This window comes from Oryzias melastigma, linkage group LG10 (genome assembly GCF_002922805.2).
Source record: "Oryzias melastigma strain HK-1 linkage group LG10, ASM292280v2, whole genome shotgun sequence".
Taxonomy (NCBI): Eukaryota; Metazoa; Chordata; class Actinopteri; order Beloniformes; family Adrianichthyidae; genus Oryzias; species Oryzias melastigma.
This window is the reverse complement of record NC_050521.1, coordinates 27,409,931-27,424,856: the sequence shown is the minus strand read 5'-3', so window position 1 is coordinate 27,424,856 and position 14,926 is coordinate 27,409,931. Positions and strand designations below refer to the sequence as shown.

Here is a 14,926-nt window from a genome sequence, read left to right as displayed (position 1 = left end):
TAAGCATTTAAATGGAGAGTGAATATGAAAGTCGTTTGTCTTTACAAAGTATTTCATGTAAAACCAAATTACATCTCTGATGACAACAAAACTTCAAAAAAGTTGCTGAACATGGTCTGTTGGCAGCAAAAAAGAAGTAAAAATGTCGTTGTGGCGTCCTGCCCCCTGGTGCATAAACTCAGCTGTCCGGTTTGGTCATGTGACTTCTACTCCTTCGAACAGCGTCTGCACATCAGAACCGTCTTCACTCGGCATCAGCAGCCACCATCTGTGCAGAATGTATGATTCTAACAAAGTTCCTGTTGGAGAACATCTGCTCCCACATGTGTGGATCCAGAGGTTGACAGGATTTCAGAGCATACTTTCCCACATTCTCAGGAACATCTGGGATAGAATTCCACTTTTCCAGCATTGGTTTGAGGAAGATTTCTTAAGAAACTTCCTTCTCACGGATAAGATTTGCTGTCAAACACTTGGACTTGGACGTTTAGATGTCCATCTCAAGATCAGGTTGATTCACAGCCACCAGAGCAGACTATAATGTGGCTTTTCTAGTCCTTTCTTTATTGTATTGGCGAGTGAAGTACTCTGAAGGGATCACGGGATCAGCTTGTTTGATAGTGAGACGGCGTACCACTGAGAAAAAAAAGCTCCAACTCTTTCAGAATCAGAGTGTTCACTGGGCTCCAGCAGCGGCGTTCAAAAGATGACGTAAAGTCTTGCTCTTTTTCTTCACGTCAGAATCTGTTTGAATTATGATGATCATATAAATGATCGAAGAGTTACGGTAGTTCAAAGAGTGCGTATTTGCTCTGAGATATCTCCAGTGTGAAATGGTAAAAGAGCAACCACACTCTCATGACGAAGGCGCTCTCTGCAGTGTTGTGTTCAGGTGTTCTATTATTTCCACTGTAAAATGCAGTATTTCTCAACGATTTTGGAAGCTCTAGATCAGCGGTCTGCAATCTTAAACACTAAAAGATCCTTTTGGTCGATTTTCTTACAGACCAGAACCCAACGAGAGCCACAAAGTCTCACTTTATCATTTAAAAAATAACATATTTGTGTTTTTTTTGTCAATTAAACATTTATTTATTACGTAACTTAAATATTTCAATAATAAACTACAACAGTGTCTATATGTTTCTATATATAACAGTTGTAACTTCTCTTACTTTTGACAGCAGCACACGATTGTTCCTTTCAAAATAAAACCCACTCTGTGTCAAAAGTCCTCCTGCTGCAGCAACTTTTCTTAAATTTAAAATGCAAGACAGTCAAACATTGTTTTTTTATCATTAGGATTTCGGTGTGCCACCATCATTTTTTCCCCTTTATCTCTAAGGTGTGAGGGACAAAACTAAATTATTTTCATTCAGTTTAAACTGCATTTGTTCAAATCTTGAACCACCTAATGTAATTTACCAAAATAAAACAAAGTTTGTAGTTTTTTATTGTACTAACTGTAAATTAGGACATTTCTACAGAATTTCTGACAGTAAATTAAACTTTTTATGCTTTGACATGTTAAAAATTTGAGCAGAAATGACAAAACTTAAATAACAAATCTATTATGTATTCAATTGTTAGCATTTTTCACTAAAGCTAAAGAGCCACAAAAAGGGATAAAAGAGCCTCAGGTTGTAGACTCCTGTTCTAGATCCTGAAACCTTTGGTGGTCTGTAGAGATGGAACTTTTTCCAGATTCAGAACAAAGAATTTCAGCCTCTCCTTTCTGGACATCCACCTGTTGTAGTTTGGAACATGACATTGATTATGAATAGTGATTTCTGCAGCAACAAGTCACCTCTGCTGTTCAGACTGCGGAGCTTCCTGCTCCATCAATCACAGACTCGGTGTTAAAGCTGGAGATCGCAGCGATCCCCGAACATGAAGCAGGAGTGAAAAGCATCAGCATGTGGGTCCACGCTCCTCCGATGAGGTGTTCTCTGAGTCATCGCAGCACGCCAGGCTGTGCTCAGATGTTCAGAAATTCATTTTGAAGTGCGTTTTTACACGCCGTTACCCTGAACCCGGGTCCTTGGGAGAGACTGAGCGGCTCTGTTTAAGTTTCCCCGAGCTCGTGGATGATTGAATATTCAGCCCGAGAGGAGCGCCACAAGGGCAGCGTGTTTCTGCCTCAAATTTTTAATCTGTTTAGAAAACTGTTCATGCTTCTCACAGAACTCACATTTTTATTGTTCTATTATTCTCCTTTGGTTTTGTGTTTCGAGCAGAGAGCTTCCTGTAGAACAGCGACCGACCGAAGAGGATTGGAGGGAAAATTAAAGTAATCTTTTTCACTGTCGTGGGATTTAACACTCCAAGGTCATTATTACCTATTATTGGGGTTTTTTTTATAATAAAAATATTCAAAAAGTTGCAGATTTAAATAATCCAAACAATCCAACTGCCTCGTGGACGATTGTAACAGATGTCTTGGTGTTTTTGGCATCAAAGCCTCCAAAACATGAACAACGTGGCACTAATGAGCAATCTGTGAGAGAAAAGGTGGTTAATCTCTTTATCAGCGCAGAATCCAAACAGATCTGGCATGGGGGTGGAGTTAGGTTCGTGTGGGCTTATCTGCAGCCACCTGTTACATTTTCATCTCATGATTTGACTCTTGGGATGTTTTTGATAGAGTTGAACCCTGGGGATCTACCAGACCAGAACCAGGAACCTACCAAGACCAGGACTTCCTTTAGTATTGAACTTGAAGATGATTTAAGAGCAAAAAAGAGAAAGAGTTAAATAGAAAAAGTTTCTGTTGTTCTGATCTGAGAGGATCCTGACCTGCAGTAACCAGCAGTGTGAACTAGAAAGACTTCCTGAACTTAAAGTCTTTGTTCTGCAGAGTGTGGCTCTGACACCTTCACGTTGGTGAGCACATCCACTGAACTCCCTCCAGCTGCAGGTGAACCACAGTCAGCTGGAGACGTTTGAAAAGCTTCAGCCGCTGTGGGCGTTCCCTCAGGAAAACTCTGATACAATCAGCAGCTCCTGGATTCGATCTGCCTGGCTGTAAATCAGTGTAAACCATAAACATTATACAAACGGCACCCAACAACGCGGAGGAGATTAAATCTGTGTGCGGCAACAAAACCCTGAGAGCTAATTATTACCTCCTGGATCAGAGAAAACAACGAATGCTCACCTCCTTCAGATGAACGGAAAGAAGGATTCTGCTGCTATAAATGCATCACTGGCTGCGCTGCACTTCACTCTCATCTTCCCGTGCTGTTGTGACATTTCCAACACGAGCGCGCGGCTCTGAAAGCTCGGTCTCTGTCCTTAATGCAGAGCGGCAGCAGAAATGAAGCACCCTGTGTTTGGGACACTTCCTTTCCTTAAACGTACCTGCAGATCTGCCCAGTCGCTGGCACCGTGTGTGGACATGATGAGGCCCTGCTCTTGGACCGTCTTGAGCCTCAACGAGAGCTGGAACTCCCGGCTGTCCTCGTCCTGCCCGTGCAGGTACTTCAGGTAGGACCTGCTGTCGAACCTCAGAGCCGACTCTGAAACACAAAGAAACGTTTGAGTCATCGTCTGACTCGAGGAGACGTTCCTGTTTAGTCAAACTTGGATTTTCTTTTCCTTAAAGAGCCACTCCAATGAAAATTGTGTTTTTAACATCTTCTTGTGACACGTTTCTCATGATAGAGGACATGTATACAGTATTTCTTTGTTCAAATTATTGTAAATCGGGAGAAGACGAAAAAATGCATTTGAAAAAAGTCGTATTTGTGACATAGAACCCACCTCTCTGCACCTTTTTTCTACTGTAAATTATGCAGTTATTGCTTGCACTTCTGGTTGGATGCTAACTGCATTGTTGTTTTGTACTTGCACATGCACAATGTCAATAAAGTTGAATCTAATCTAATCTAGAAAATACGCTGGTATTTGGCTCCGGGCTCTCATTGATGGGGAGGGGAAGGGGGGCGGGGTTTCTCTGTGCCAAAAGTCTTGCCCACAACTCAGAGAAGAATTCCAATGAACTTCTGCTGCTCTGCAGAAACTATATCCTAGAAAATGACATGTTTAGTTAAAAACAGCATCATTGTGATTAAAAGATCTGTGGGAAGGCTTTGGAAATAGATCAGGAGATGATCGAAGTCTTAAAAGACTCACAATGTCAGCAAAATCATAAAGTTTGAAAACTAAAACATTTAATAAATCTTTGAAAAAAGCAAGAATAATTAACAAAAATAAAAAAAAATATATGAATTTGTTGTAGACCTAGGAAAATATAACCCTGTAACCTCGGGCTCTAACTGCTTTCAGTGCAGACGCCAAAGCCGTCTAGTTACAGCAGATGACTCACATTGGCTACGGATGGCTGCGGTTCTGCTGCAGCCACAGGCTTTTCTGCGATGTTGAATCACGAAGATTTACGCGAAAACCGTAAAAAGTGAAATGTTGGATCAAAAGTTCTGTAATTTGTCACATTTAAAAATAATTGTTTTTATCAAATAAAAAGACTGAGTTGAATAAACCATCAACTCAAAATTTTAATTTGATGAAGGCTAATAATTTAAAATGTAAGAAATTACAGAGCTTTTATAAATTGATCCATCATTTCACTTTTTATTGTGCATTTTTACAGGAAGTACTAGTAAACAAACCCTCATTCTGCCATGATTTTGAATTATATTCACAACACTTCTTTTTCTGTGTGACTCCTCCTCATACAATGGGTAAGTTCTGAACTTTTATTAATACTTTTGTCTTATATAGGCTTAAATATTCATATTTGACTGTGTTACAAATATTGTGTAACAAGTAGGGGAGACCGGGGTTGGTTGTCAAAATGACGTCATGTTTACAAAACAGTGAAAACAGCAAATACAGCAGAAAATAGGTTTTATTTTGAAAAATGTACCAGATGCGCTTTACATTTGCTCGCTTGATTTCTGGTTTAGGTCGTTAATTGCCCCAGCTTCACAAAAAATGGCTCAGACAAAATTTGAAGCCAAAGAAACGGATTTGAAAAGTCTTTCACACTTTTCAAATTACGTAAAGACTCCGGCTTCCACACCGGAACCAGACCGGATGCAGTGTGTCCCCGAGGAAAGTGGATCTATTTAATCAATGTTCACCAAACTGGGTATTCTGGAATCAAAAACTAAGCATCTTTACAGTAGATCCTCTTCACATGATACAAACTGTTCCTGCAGTAAATCAATAACCGCCGAGCAGCTTCATGCATCACTGCACATCCGTATGAACCTCTTCTACTAAAACTTACATGAGGTGGATCTTCATAACTTCTCTTCTTATTCTGTGTCAATTTGCTGAAATGTTTTTTAGTTTGAGAATAAATCTGAGATTTTCCCGTTTCTTTTCTTACAGAAACCATATTTTACTTTTTAAGTACTTTTAAAAAGTTCCCCCAAAGTTCGAAGTTGAAACAACACTTGGGGATTTCACTGATCACACGTGTGTGTTCAATGAAACACCGCCAGAAGCTTTTTAAAGAGCTTATCTCCAAATCTCCGCATTGTTTTTTAGTCAGAGGATGAAACGCAGTGTGAAGAAAATGTTTGATTCCTGATCTAACGGACACGTTTCTGAGGAAAAGTCATAACATTTTCTTTATCCCTTTAGCCAAAAGCACAAAACGAAGAACACAAACAACAACAAAGACAGTTATCGACAAGAAAAGAGAAAGTCAGTGATTTCATGGAGATCAGAACACAAACAAAGTGGCTTTTATTTCCTTTTTTAGTGTCTTATATGAAGGTCCATTGATGCCGGGAGGGAGGAGGCGGCTCACCCTCCGGCTCATGAGGGCGAGGGAAGAACACAAACCCGTGAAGGTTTTTGCCTTAAAGGTCACTATTTGGAACAGCCGTGAACAAAAACAATCTTCTGCAGCTTCTGACAAACTTTTGAGAAGATTCAAAAAGAAAGTCCGACCAGCAGAAGTTCTGCAGGCCCTGGCCTACATGCTCTTCTGACGCCTCAGTCGGCTAACTGCTCAGATATTCTTGTAAAGACAAACCAATGGCCAGGAATCCCATCACCACAGCCCCCCTACACAGCGCTGAACCTCCTGGACTTCAGCTCTGCTTCAACCTCCCTGAGATCCTGTTTCAGGATCTCTCATCTTGAGCAATAAAGTGGATTCCGCTTCATTTCCTCTTTCCGACCTCCCGTTCTGGATGGTTTATCCACTTTACGGCTGCAACAGTATCTGTGGCTGCTTTCCCCAAACAGCCTCCAACTTTGGGCTGAATCTGTTATCTAGATGATCTCCTCTCCCTCACAAAGGATGCTCTTTTGTTTCCTCTGAGATGATAAAGAAACCCTCAGACATCCTTTTCTTTGTGATCCGCTGAATGGGAACGTCTCCACAAAGACGGCCTCTTCAGGTCGGCGATCCTGGGGACACGCCCCCGCCGTTTAGAAAAACAAACTCTGAAAATGACTTCATTATGCACCCGCTTTGAAAAGATTTCCTTCAGATTCATTCTTTCAGCTCCTCCGAGCTTCCGAACCTTTGAGACGTTTGAGATGAAAGCGGAATGGCGTTGGGAGGCAGGAACAGTGGGATGTTTCAGAGGGAAACCGCTACCGTCTTCCCGCATCACCCGCAGCTAACTCGGATTGTACGAGCTCGGCACTAATCCTCGCAGGAATGGAAATAAATCATTGAAGACGTTCGCCAAGCTGGCGCCTCCGCCGAGGGGGTCGAGATGTCTGCCAGCCGTAATCAAACTGATCTGAGGGCATATTTACAGATAAAAGTGTCGGGAGTGATTTATAGGAAAGGCTGGATTTACATTTTCCCTTCACTTGGCGGAACAGAAACAATAATGCAAAATAAACCGGAGCGTTGATCAGCTCTGCCCTGCTCCTGAACGTCTGCGTTTGAAGAAAACATTTTTATTCTTTTGTATTCATGCAGCACTGACAGAAATAACACGGGATTTGTTCTCATGCGCTGCTCACGCCTCATTTCTCCTGGCAGAGAGGTGAGGACGCTCAGCTGAAGCTGAAACAGGAAACCGCCAGCCTGCTTCAGCGTCCACGTGGCCTCAGGGTTCTGCTGAGTCCAGACAGTATTTTTCAGCGGATGAGGTCGCTACTGTCGTTAACGATCAGAACAGAAAAGAAGCTGAATTCATGTTTTTAAAACTGGCTTTTTATCATCCAAATGTCTGAACTCCTGAACTTGATAAAGTGTTCTCACCTTCACAGGATGATAGATGCATACAACAACAATATGCTTCTAAATTAAGGTGGAGTTATTCAGATGTTTGTGTTTTCTGTGGCAAAAATTGTCAAAACTTTCTTCTGGAGGCAGCGGCGTAAGGTGGATTTCCTGGAGCTTGAAGGAAAAGATTCAGCAAGCTGAACTTCTTCTATGGATCGCTAAATATTTTTATATATTTAGTCTAAAAACAGATGCCTTCTACCTGCCCACATCATTAGCTACCCACCACCGTGCCTTGCAGCCGTCACAAGGTTCAATGAGGTTTCAGCTGGGGGAGTTTTTCAAAATATTTTGAATTAAATGTTTTGTTTTTAAGGCTTAAAATCTGACTTTTTCATATATTTTTGACTCCAGTCCTATTTTTAGCTTTATTGGAGTTCTGGGTCAAAAATCAAAGTTTTCTGAAAGAATTCTAAGTCCTTCATTTTGTTCTTCAGAGCAGTTGGACCTTAAAGATGTTTGGCGGTTCATCCAACCACGTTTTCCTAAGCAACCAGTGCTTCTTTCTTTTTATCATCTTTCTGAAATTAACATTCATATTCCAACCTAAAGTTTTAGTAACTTCATTGTCTTATGAGGCAGCAGCTACTTTACCAAGGGTCAAACATCTATTTTCCAATGAGAAAAGCTTTAAAAAATGATATTTTTGTGTGGAGGAGAATCCGCTCCAAAAATATAGCTGACATTTTTTTCAGCTACCATTTTGGTGAAGTTGTAGTGTACACCTGATTTTCAGGAGCTTTGTTTCTTCTCAAAAATGCTTCTTTGGATCACATAAACCTTCTGAAACATCAGTGCTTTTCTGAAGCTGCTCAGACGTACCGTTACAGGGGCAGACGCTCTCCCAGCGGTGCTGTGGGGTGATGTAACTGGCTCTGTTGGTGGAGAAGAGGCCGAGAGTCTCTGGAGACAGCAGCACGGCGTTCCGGCAGTCGCGTGGGGGGCAGCCGCTGTCCAGGCAGCCGTTGTGGCTGACCCTGAGAATGCTGAGTCCCAGAGAGTCCTCCATGTCCGAGACGATCCCTGCATCACAGAGGTCACCTTCACACACTGATGCTGAAGAGGTTTACTGAACCAGTAAATGTGCTGAATGCTGACCTGCAATCCTGGTGGTCGGAAGGGACCGGGGAAGTCCGTCTTCAGGCTTCCAAACCAGCAGGACCTCCAGGACTTTGGCGTCGGACAGCTGCTGCATGCTGGCCAGGTGAAGCTGCTGTCGGGGCAGACCCAGAGCCTGACTCAGGCTGCGCTGGAGGCCCCTCCAGTGGTCGCCCAGGAAGTCTTCTGCCGTCATTCCTGACAGTACCAGAGTTAGGCCGGAGTCCAGAACTCTCTGACTGGCTGCCCACACGTGAACTTTAACCCCGGTCCAGACAGTAAACTTCCCATCGCTGACGCTGACGTTCAGAGCGTACGAGCCGTCCTCCAGAGGCCCTTCAGCACAAAGCTTCCCGTTGCTGGAGTCAATAGAAAACTTGTTTCCGTGATTCGGTGACACCAGTTTATAGATCAGCACGTCCTGCAGGTCCTGATCTGCCGCATGGACCCAGCCGATGACCCTGTTCGGGAACAGCCCTCCGGTGGTGGTGATGAAGACTTCCAGCGGCGTGACAGAGGGAGGATACTTGCTCTGCTCGGTGACGTTGATGTTGACCACGCAGATGGAGGACAGAGGAGGATGGCCGCTGTCTGTCACCTGAAGTTTTAAGCACGGCAGAGATCAAACTGATGGATTCAACAAAAACATTGCCAATGCAGAAGAACATCATGGAGCTGTTAATGCCTCTGAGGCGGACTCATCCGTCCGTTTGAACTCGCAAACTGAAGCAGCGAAACGAACCTGGATCTTCAGCTGGTGGTGGGGTCGGATCTTCTTCCTTAGGGGAGCAGAGAGCGACAGCAGACCGCCCTGGTCCACGTGGAAACGCCGGTCCTCATTGCCGCTGACTATGTGGAAGGAGAACGGCGGGCCGTTTTTGGGCGTGTCCCTGTCTGTCACGACAAGCTGCAGGATGGTGCTGCCGACGGCCTCGCCCTCCTGCAGGAGACAAACGCTGATTCAGATTTTTCTACGACTGATAAGTTTTAGTTGCGAGTAGAAAAAAGGAGAGATTGCAATCGTGCTTTGGGAATGTTTGAAGGTGGAACACTTTTTTTTAGGCTCTGATAACCAGAGCACCTTAGAAGGGCATCATGTTTTAGCCAAGACTGTCGTCATGGGAAGATGAAAACTATTTTGGTTACAGGACAGTTTTCAATGATCCATGAATGGAGAGAAGCACAACTTTCAGTGAAGGTGCATCTTTTTCTGGGAATTTGAACTTCAAGTCAAGCTAATGGCGTTCGTGTTGAACCGTCGATTCTCATTTTCTTCCTGAGCCTCTTTTGAGTGGTTGCCACGACAACATCTCTACCCAAACAGTCATTAACTGCTAGAAAATTTGTTTTCTGTGATTTTACGAGTTTTAGTAAACATCCTGGCAGTCAAAACTTGTGGGTATTAATAAGAAACTGATGCACCAAAACAACCTTTTATTGCTTTTAAAGCTTTCACAAGTTGTCAGATGCAACGTTCCACGACGTCCGCCTGGGACCGTCGTTTATCTTGTGGATTTCTTGTTAGAAACACCCTTTAGCGCTGGTTTACATCCATCACGTCAGAACTTCAGAACCAAACCCTAACCCCGGACCAAATTAATTAAAGCCGCTTGCTGTGATGAATTACCCTTCCCATCGCAGAGCCACTTTTAAGATGCAGTTCCTTCCAAAGTAAGCTATCAATCCAAACGGCAGTACACTGAAGGAGATGGATGTCAAGAAAGCAAAACAATATGGAGGTAATGGGATACAAGCGCGGCCCCTGATGCAAGGTCTTTGAAATTTCAATTACCGCACGCATCACAGGACACGTGGGGGCTTTGTTAAAGAACCCTTCCATCAGCCTGAGGGACGTGAAGCAGCATCATAGAGGTGCTGCTGATGAAGATCCAGCTCTCTGCACACAGGCGACCACATGTGGAAAACAAATGACGCCTGATAAAGATAAGCAAATTGACTCTCCTCCAGCTACATTTATTCTGTTGGGACTCAGACTGGGAAATGTGCCGTATCAACAGACGTTTGACCCTAAGGTCTGTTTTTTTGGTTCATAAGTGACATAGTTTATAAAACAAATAACTATGGTCTAAAATACACCTTTTTTATGTGCATAAAAGCTCTCCTTTGATTTAATGAGGGATTGTCAACTATTCTAAAAGTGTGAATACTGCCCCCTGCTGTATGGAGGGGGAACATCCACACTCAGGATCAGAATGATCGTGGGCGATCAAACAAGAAGAAGTTGGAATATTCAACATCCAGCGTATTGTGGTGCAGATTACCCGCAGTAAATAAACTTTTAGTGATGCGAAAGTTTCATCATGAACTGCATCCAAATGTTTGTTCTATTATAGATGGAAGCATTCTGCAATCACATTTAAAAACCTTTTGAAGATCTTCAGAAGTTGCAGGAGTTTACCTGTAAAAGTCTCTGCACAGAGTCATGGTAGGAAGCAGACCTGGTCTGTGAATGTCACTTCAGCTCACATATGCATCTTTTGCTTTGTAGATGATCTTCAGCCATATTAACCTGCTGCTTTTACACTTTCACTCCACTGAAATGCCTAAAAAAAGGCTGTCTGGTGTTAACAGCTACTCTAAACAGGCCATCACTGCACAGTAAAGGAGAACGAAGGCTGGGTGACCTGCAGCATCCTCCTGGAAAGGTGACAACCCCAGCAGTTTCCATCTATTTGCTCAGTGCTGACAGTGACCTCCGTCAGAGATGGATGGGGTGGAAGGATCCGATGGAACTACCGTCACAGCTTTAATGGTCGGAAAGGTTTTTTCGAAGTAACGAGATCTGGACTGGAAGGAGTTTCTGATCGCAGATCTACAGCAGAAGCTGAAGTGTGACAGCGACGCCTTTATTATCCAAACGTAACCAAGTGAGTTTGTGAGGAGCAGCTGAAGTCTTCAGAATGAGTCTCTTTCAGCTCCTTTAAACCTCATGAAGTTCAGGAACTGGCTGCAGTTTTTCCTGACTGTACGGAGTTCTCAGGAGGTCAGAAGGTCACAGCCTTTCAGGAAGCTGCAGGTAGAACCATTTTGATCTATTTGGCTCCATTTTCTATCTGTGAAAGTTTGTCCCTGTTCTCTCACAAAGACCTGAGTTCCACTGCTCTAGATTTCATGTTTATTGAGTAAACATCAGTGAAAAGAGACTTGAAGTGAACGTGGAGGTTATCCACATACCTGCAGCAGAAGATGGTGTTTAACCTGAGAGAAGACTGGGGGGTTATCGTTAACGTCGCTGACGGTGATGGTGATGAGGACGGCGGATGACAGAGGGGGGCTGCCTTCATCGGCCGCCTGCACCGTCAGAGAGTAATGAGGGATCTGTGGACGAAGTTACACAAACCTCCATGTTTATTTGGGACATGTCTTCCTCAGACCTGAATTTACGAGGTTTACCTGCTCTCTGTCCAGAGCGGTGCGGACTGTAATTTCTCCGCTGCGATGGTCTATAGAGAACTGCTGCAGAAGGTCACCGCTCACTATGGAGTACCGCAGGAGGTTATTGATCGGACCGTCCTGATCAGTGGCTGTTACCTGTGGAGGCAGAATAAATCACGTTTCATCACCTTCAGAAACATTTAAAGGTAAAAAGAGAAGAGTGACATCAGCAAAGTTTATTCATAATGTTTGACGGTTTGTCAGCGTCCTCATTATGGACCGAACCGACCATCTCTGACGGGACACTTGAGAGTCTGTGAAGGGAAAATGAAGTCTGAAGTTGGAGTTTACTCCAACCATTTTACTAACAATCCCAGGAAAGGGGAACAGAGTACCCACTAAAGCTCTGTTGGGTTCAGTCTTTGAAAAACACACCCATCAGTTCAAAACCTACACCCCCAAAATATGCAGAATTAAACCCCCCAAAACCCCAAAATGTTTCATTTGTTAAAATGAATCCAGCTCAGCTGTAGGTTAAAATTTGTTCACAAAAACATCATTTATATCATTTAAATATTCAGCTGTACATATATTACATAATTTTTAGAGTAATTAAACATACTTTTGTTTTCTTTCATCTCATAGTGTTCTGAGTCCTGATTGGCTGTAGACCTCGTCAATCAATCCCTTCCGTTTCCTGTAAAGAATGCGTCCAGTTTGCCAAATCTACATATATCTTCTATTGCGTTGAGAACTATTTTTTTTTACTCTATAATCACTTTTCTAAGAAGGTTTGAATTTTGAAAGTTTAAACAAAAGTGTAAACGTTTTCGTTTCTGTCTGAGAAAACAGTAAAAAATTTTTAGGAAAGTTTTACAGCCTCAAAACATTTAAAATTAGTGTAAAAAATATAAAACCTTCAAAGATTTTGTCTATCACAAGTTATTTTTAGGACAAAACTTCCACAGTAAATAATCTTCCATAACAATAAATATTAAATTATTAGTTTGTGTTCATGTTGTGAGATGTTATAATCATAAACTCTTCTCCATAAAACATCATGACACATTATTTACTGTATCATTTAAATCTAGATATGTTTAAAAAAATTAAACAGATTTTCTGGCTGTTTCTATGCAAGTGTTCATATTCCTTTTCTTCAGCGAGTTAGTCAATTATGATGACAGTCACTGTGACATTAGTCATGCACAAGTATTTCAAGCGCCCAAGCATTTTTTTTATGTCCACAAGTTAGTATTTTGGCTGAACAAGTTAGGCGTTTGGGTCACATGGTGTGATTACATCCTCGAGGTGGCGTGATGACATCACTGCATCCTTAGGTACTAGTTTAACACATTTTAAGCGCCTAAGTTGTATTTTGTTTACACAAGTTAGCACTTTGGCAGCACACAGTGTTTCCTTTTTTTTAAAGCATTTGAAGACTTAAATTGAATAAATGTATTACTATTTTTCGTCTTTATGGACGACTTTCTAACTTTCAGATATTGAATATTTTTATTTCCTTTGATGTTGAAATTGTTATGAGCCTAAAGTTCAAACTTTGGTTCTTCGGTTCAAAGTGATTCGTAATTAAAATTACTATTATTTTTATAGTTTTGGTTTCATGTAAAGTCTTTTAGCTTTATTTAATTTAATTTATCAGTTTTCCTGATAAGACTTGCAGAAAAGACTGCATGGTTGGTTTAAAAAAAAACAGCAAATTAGTGACATAAATCCCCACTTTACAACCATCTTTCTTCATCAGTCTGACAACAAAAGCCTTCTGCCATCTCTAAGTGTCTCAACATTTACAGGTAAAATGATGAGCAGCAGAGGTGGGAAGCAGATGGCGGCGCAGAGGAAAATGTCAGAGCTGAAGCGGCGTGATTCCAGACTCATCCAGCTGTGGAGCGAGCGTCAGCGAGCTGATGAACTGTGATATTACTGCGTTATCTGCTGCTGGTCCGACATGACAGCTGACATGTCGCCGACATGTGGCAAGCGTGTCCCTCTGCTTTTTTGACTCCGATCGTCTCAGGCTGTGATGTCGTTACTCTGCGTAGTTATCAATACCCGCTCGACTGTGTCAAACAAATCCAGACCTTCACTCCTGATCGTCCTTCAAAAACTGTTTAAAGAGCAGCTCATGGTTGCTGATCTGCTACAGAAATGATCCCAGTCTGGAGCTTCAACAGGAGCTCAGGGGAACGTTCTGCAGGTCGAGTGGAACTCACCCTCATCACCAGACTTCCCGGCGTCAGGTCCTCGGATACGTCCACACTACGCTCGCCTTGTCCAAACACTGGCGCGTTGTCGTTGACGTCGGTCACGTTGATGATGACGGTGGTGATGTCTTTGAGGGGGGACTTGCCTCGGCTCCCCTCCACAGACAAGAAGTACTCCCGCGAAACTTCAAAGTCAAGCGGCGCCATGAGGGTCAGAAGGCCTGAAGAGAGAAGACGCAAAAAAACGCAGTCTGACTGGATGTAGAAGTTAAGACGTTTAGTGCTTAAGAAAAAAAACGAGAAAAAACATTTGATCTATTTTTGAGAGGAAATCAAAGACGTTCATGGATCTATTTCTCTGCAAGTGGATGCATCAGAATGGGGCGGAGCAGGGAGCTTGTGGCCCCGCCCAGCGTATTTTCTACATCACAAATTTTAAACAACTTTTTTTCGTCTGCTCCTGATTAACGACTTGAACAAAGAACTACTCAGAAATGTTTTGACATGTCAAAAACGCCGTTTTCATCAGAGCGGGTCTTTGACCTCGAGGTTGCATGTCCCTCCGGGGGTTTTCCAGAGTGATATCTCTGCTGTGTTGGTCAGTCGTGCTCACACTCGTCCTCAGTGCCCTGAGGAGCCTCACAGCTGTGGATCCAGGGGCCAAATCATACATATATATATATTTCTTTTTTTGAGAAGAAAGAGATTTAAATCAAATGTTTTTTCCGCTCGTACTTTAAAATTTTAATTCAATTCAGTGAAACGTTTCCTGTGACTTAGACTGTTTAAGTTTAGATCTATGAAGCTGAACAAGAGCATGCACACGTTCAAAAGTGTCTTTTTTTCTGCGTTCATTATGCAGACGTTAGGAACAGAAGCTGCTCTGATCTTTGGTCATGGTGTCCAAACCAGCTTCAAATCTCTGTCCTGTTGCTAAAGAACACACTTCCTCTCTTTCTTAGATAAAGAACGTCAGGAGATCAAT

General features: G+C 42.6%; 1 protein-coding gene and 1 long non-coding RNA gene across 3 annotated transcripts in view; one reads left to right on the top strand and one right to left on the bottom strand.

The window, feature by feature from the left end:
• Positions 1–14,926, bottom strand: part of fat2 (FAT atypical cadherin 2) — a 98,786-nt gene that overhangs the window by 15,659 nt on the left and 68,201 nt on the right. Inside the window, exons 17-23 of the mRNA XM_024260406.2 lie at positions 13,951–14,162; positions 11,735–11,872; positions 11,516–11,659; positions 9,063–9,260; positions 8,321–8,918; positions 8,045–8,245; positions 3,361–3,518 (exon numbers count right to left, since the gene is read on the bottom strand). Coding sequence (XP_024116174.1) covers positions 3,361–3,518; positions 8,045–8,245; positions 8,321–8,918; positions 9,063–9,260; positions 11,516–11,659; positions 11,735–11,872; positions 13,951–14,162 — 1,649 coding nt within the window. The remainder of the gene's footprint in view (positions 1–3,360; positions 3,519–8,044; positions 8,246–8,320; positions 8,919–9,062; positions 9,261–11,515; positions 11,660–11,734; positions 11,873–13,950; positions 14,163–14,926) is intronic.
• LOC112137879 overlaps positions 1–14,926 on the top strand; it is a 59,675-nt gene that overhangs the window by 21,882 nt on the left and 22,867 nt on the right. Inside the window, exons 3-4 of one of the 2 annotated variants that reach the window (XR_002917642.2) lie at positions 2,238–2,328; positions 2,645–4,220. The exons of the other annotated variant lie outside the window; for it this stretch is intronic. This is a non-coding gene — a long non-coding RNA (uncharacterized LOC112137879). Of the gene's footprint in view, positions 1–2,237; positions 2,329–2,644; positions 4,221–14,926 lie in introns of those variants that run through there. 2 annotated transcript variants of the gene reach the window in all.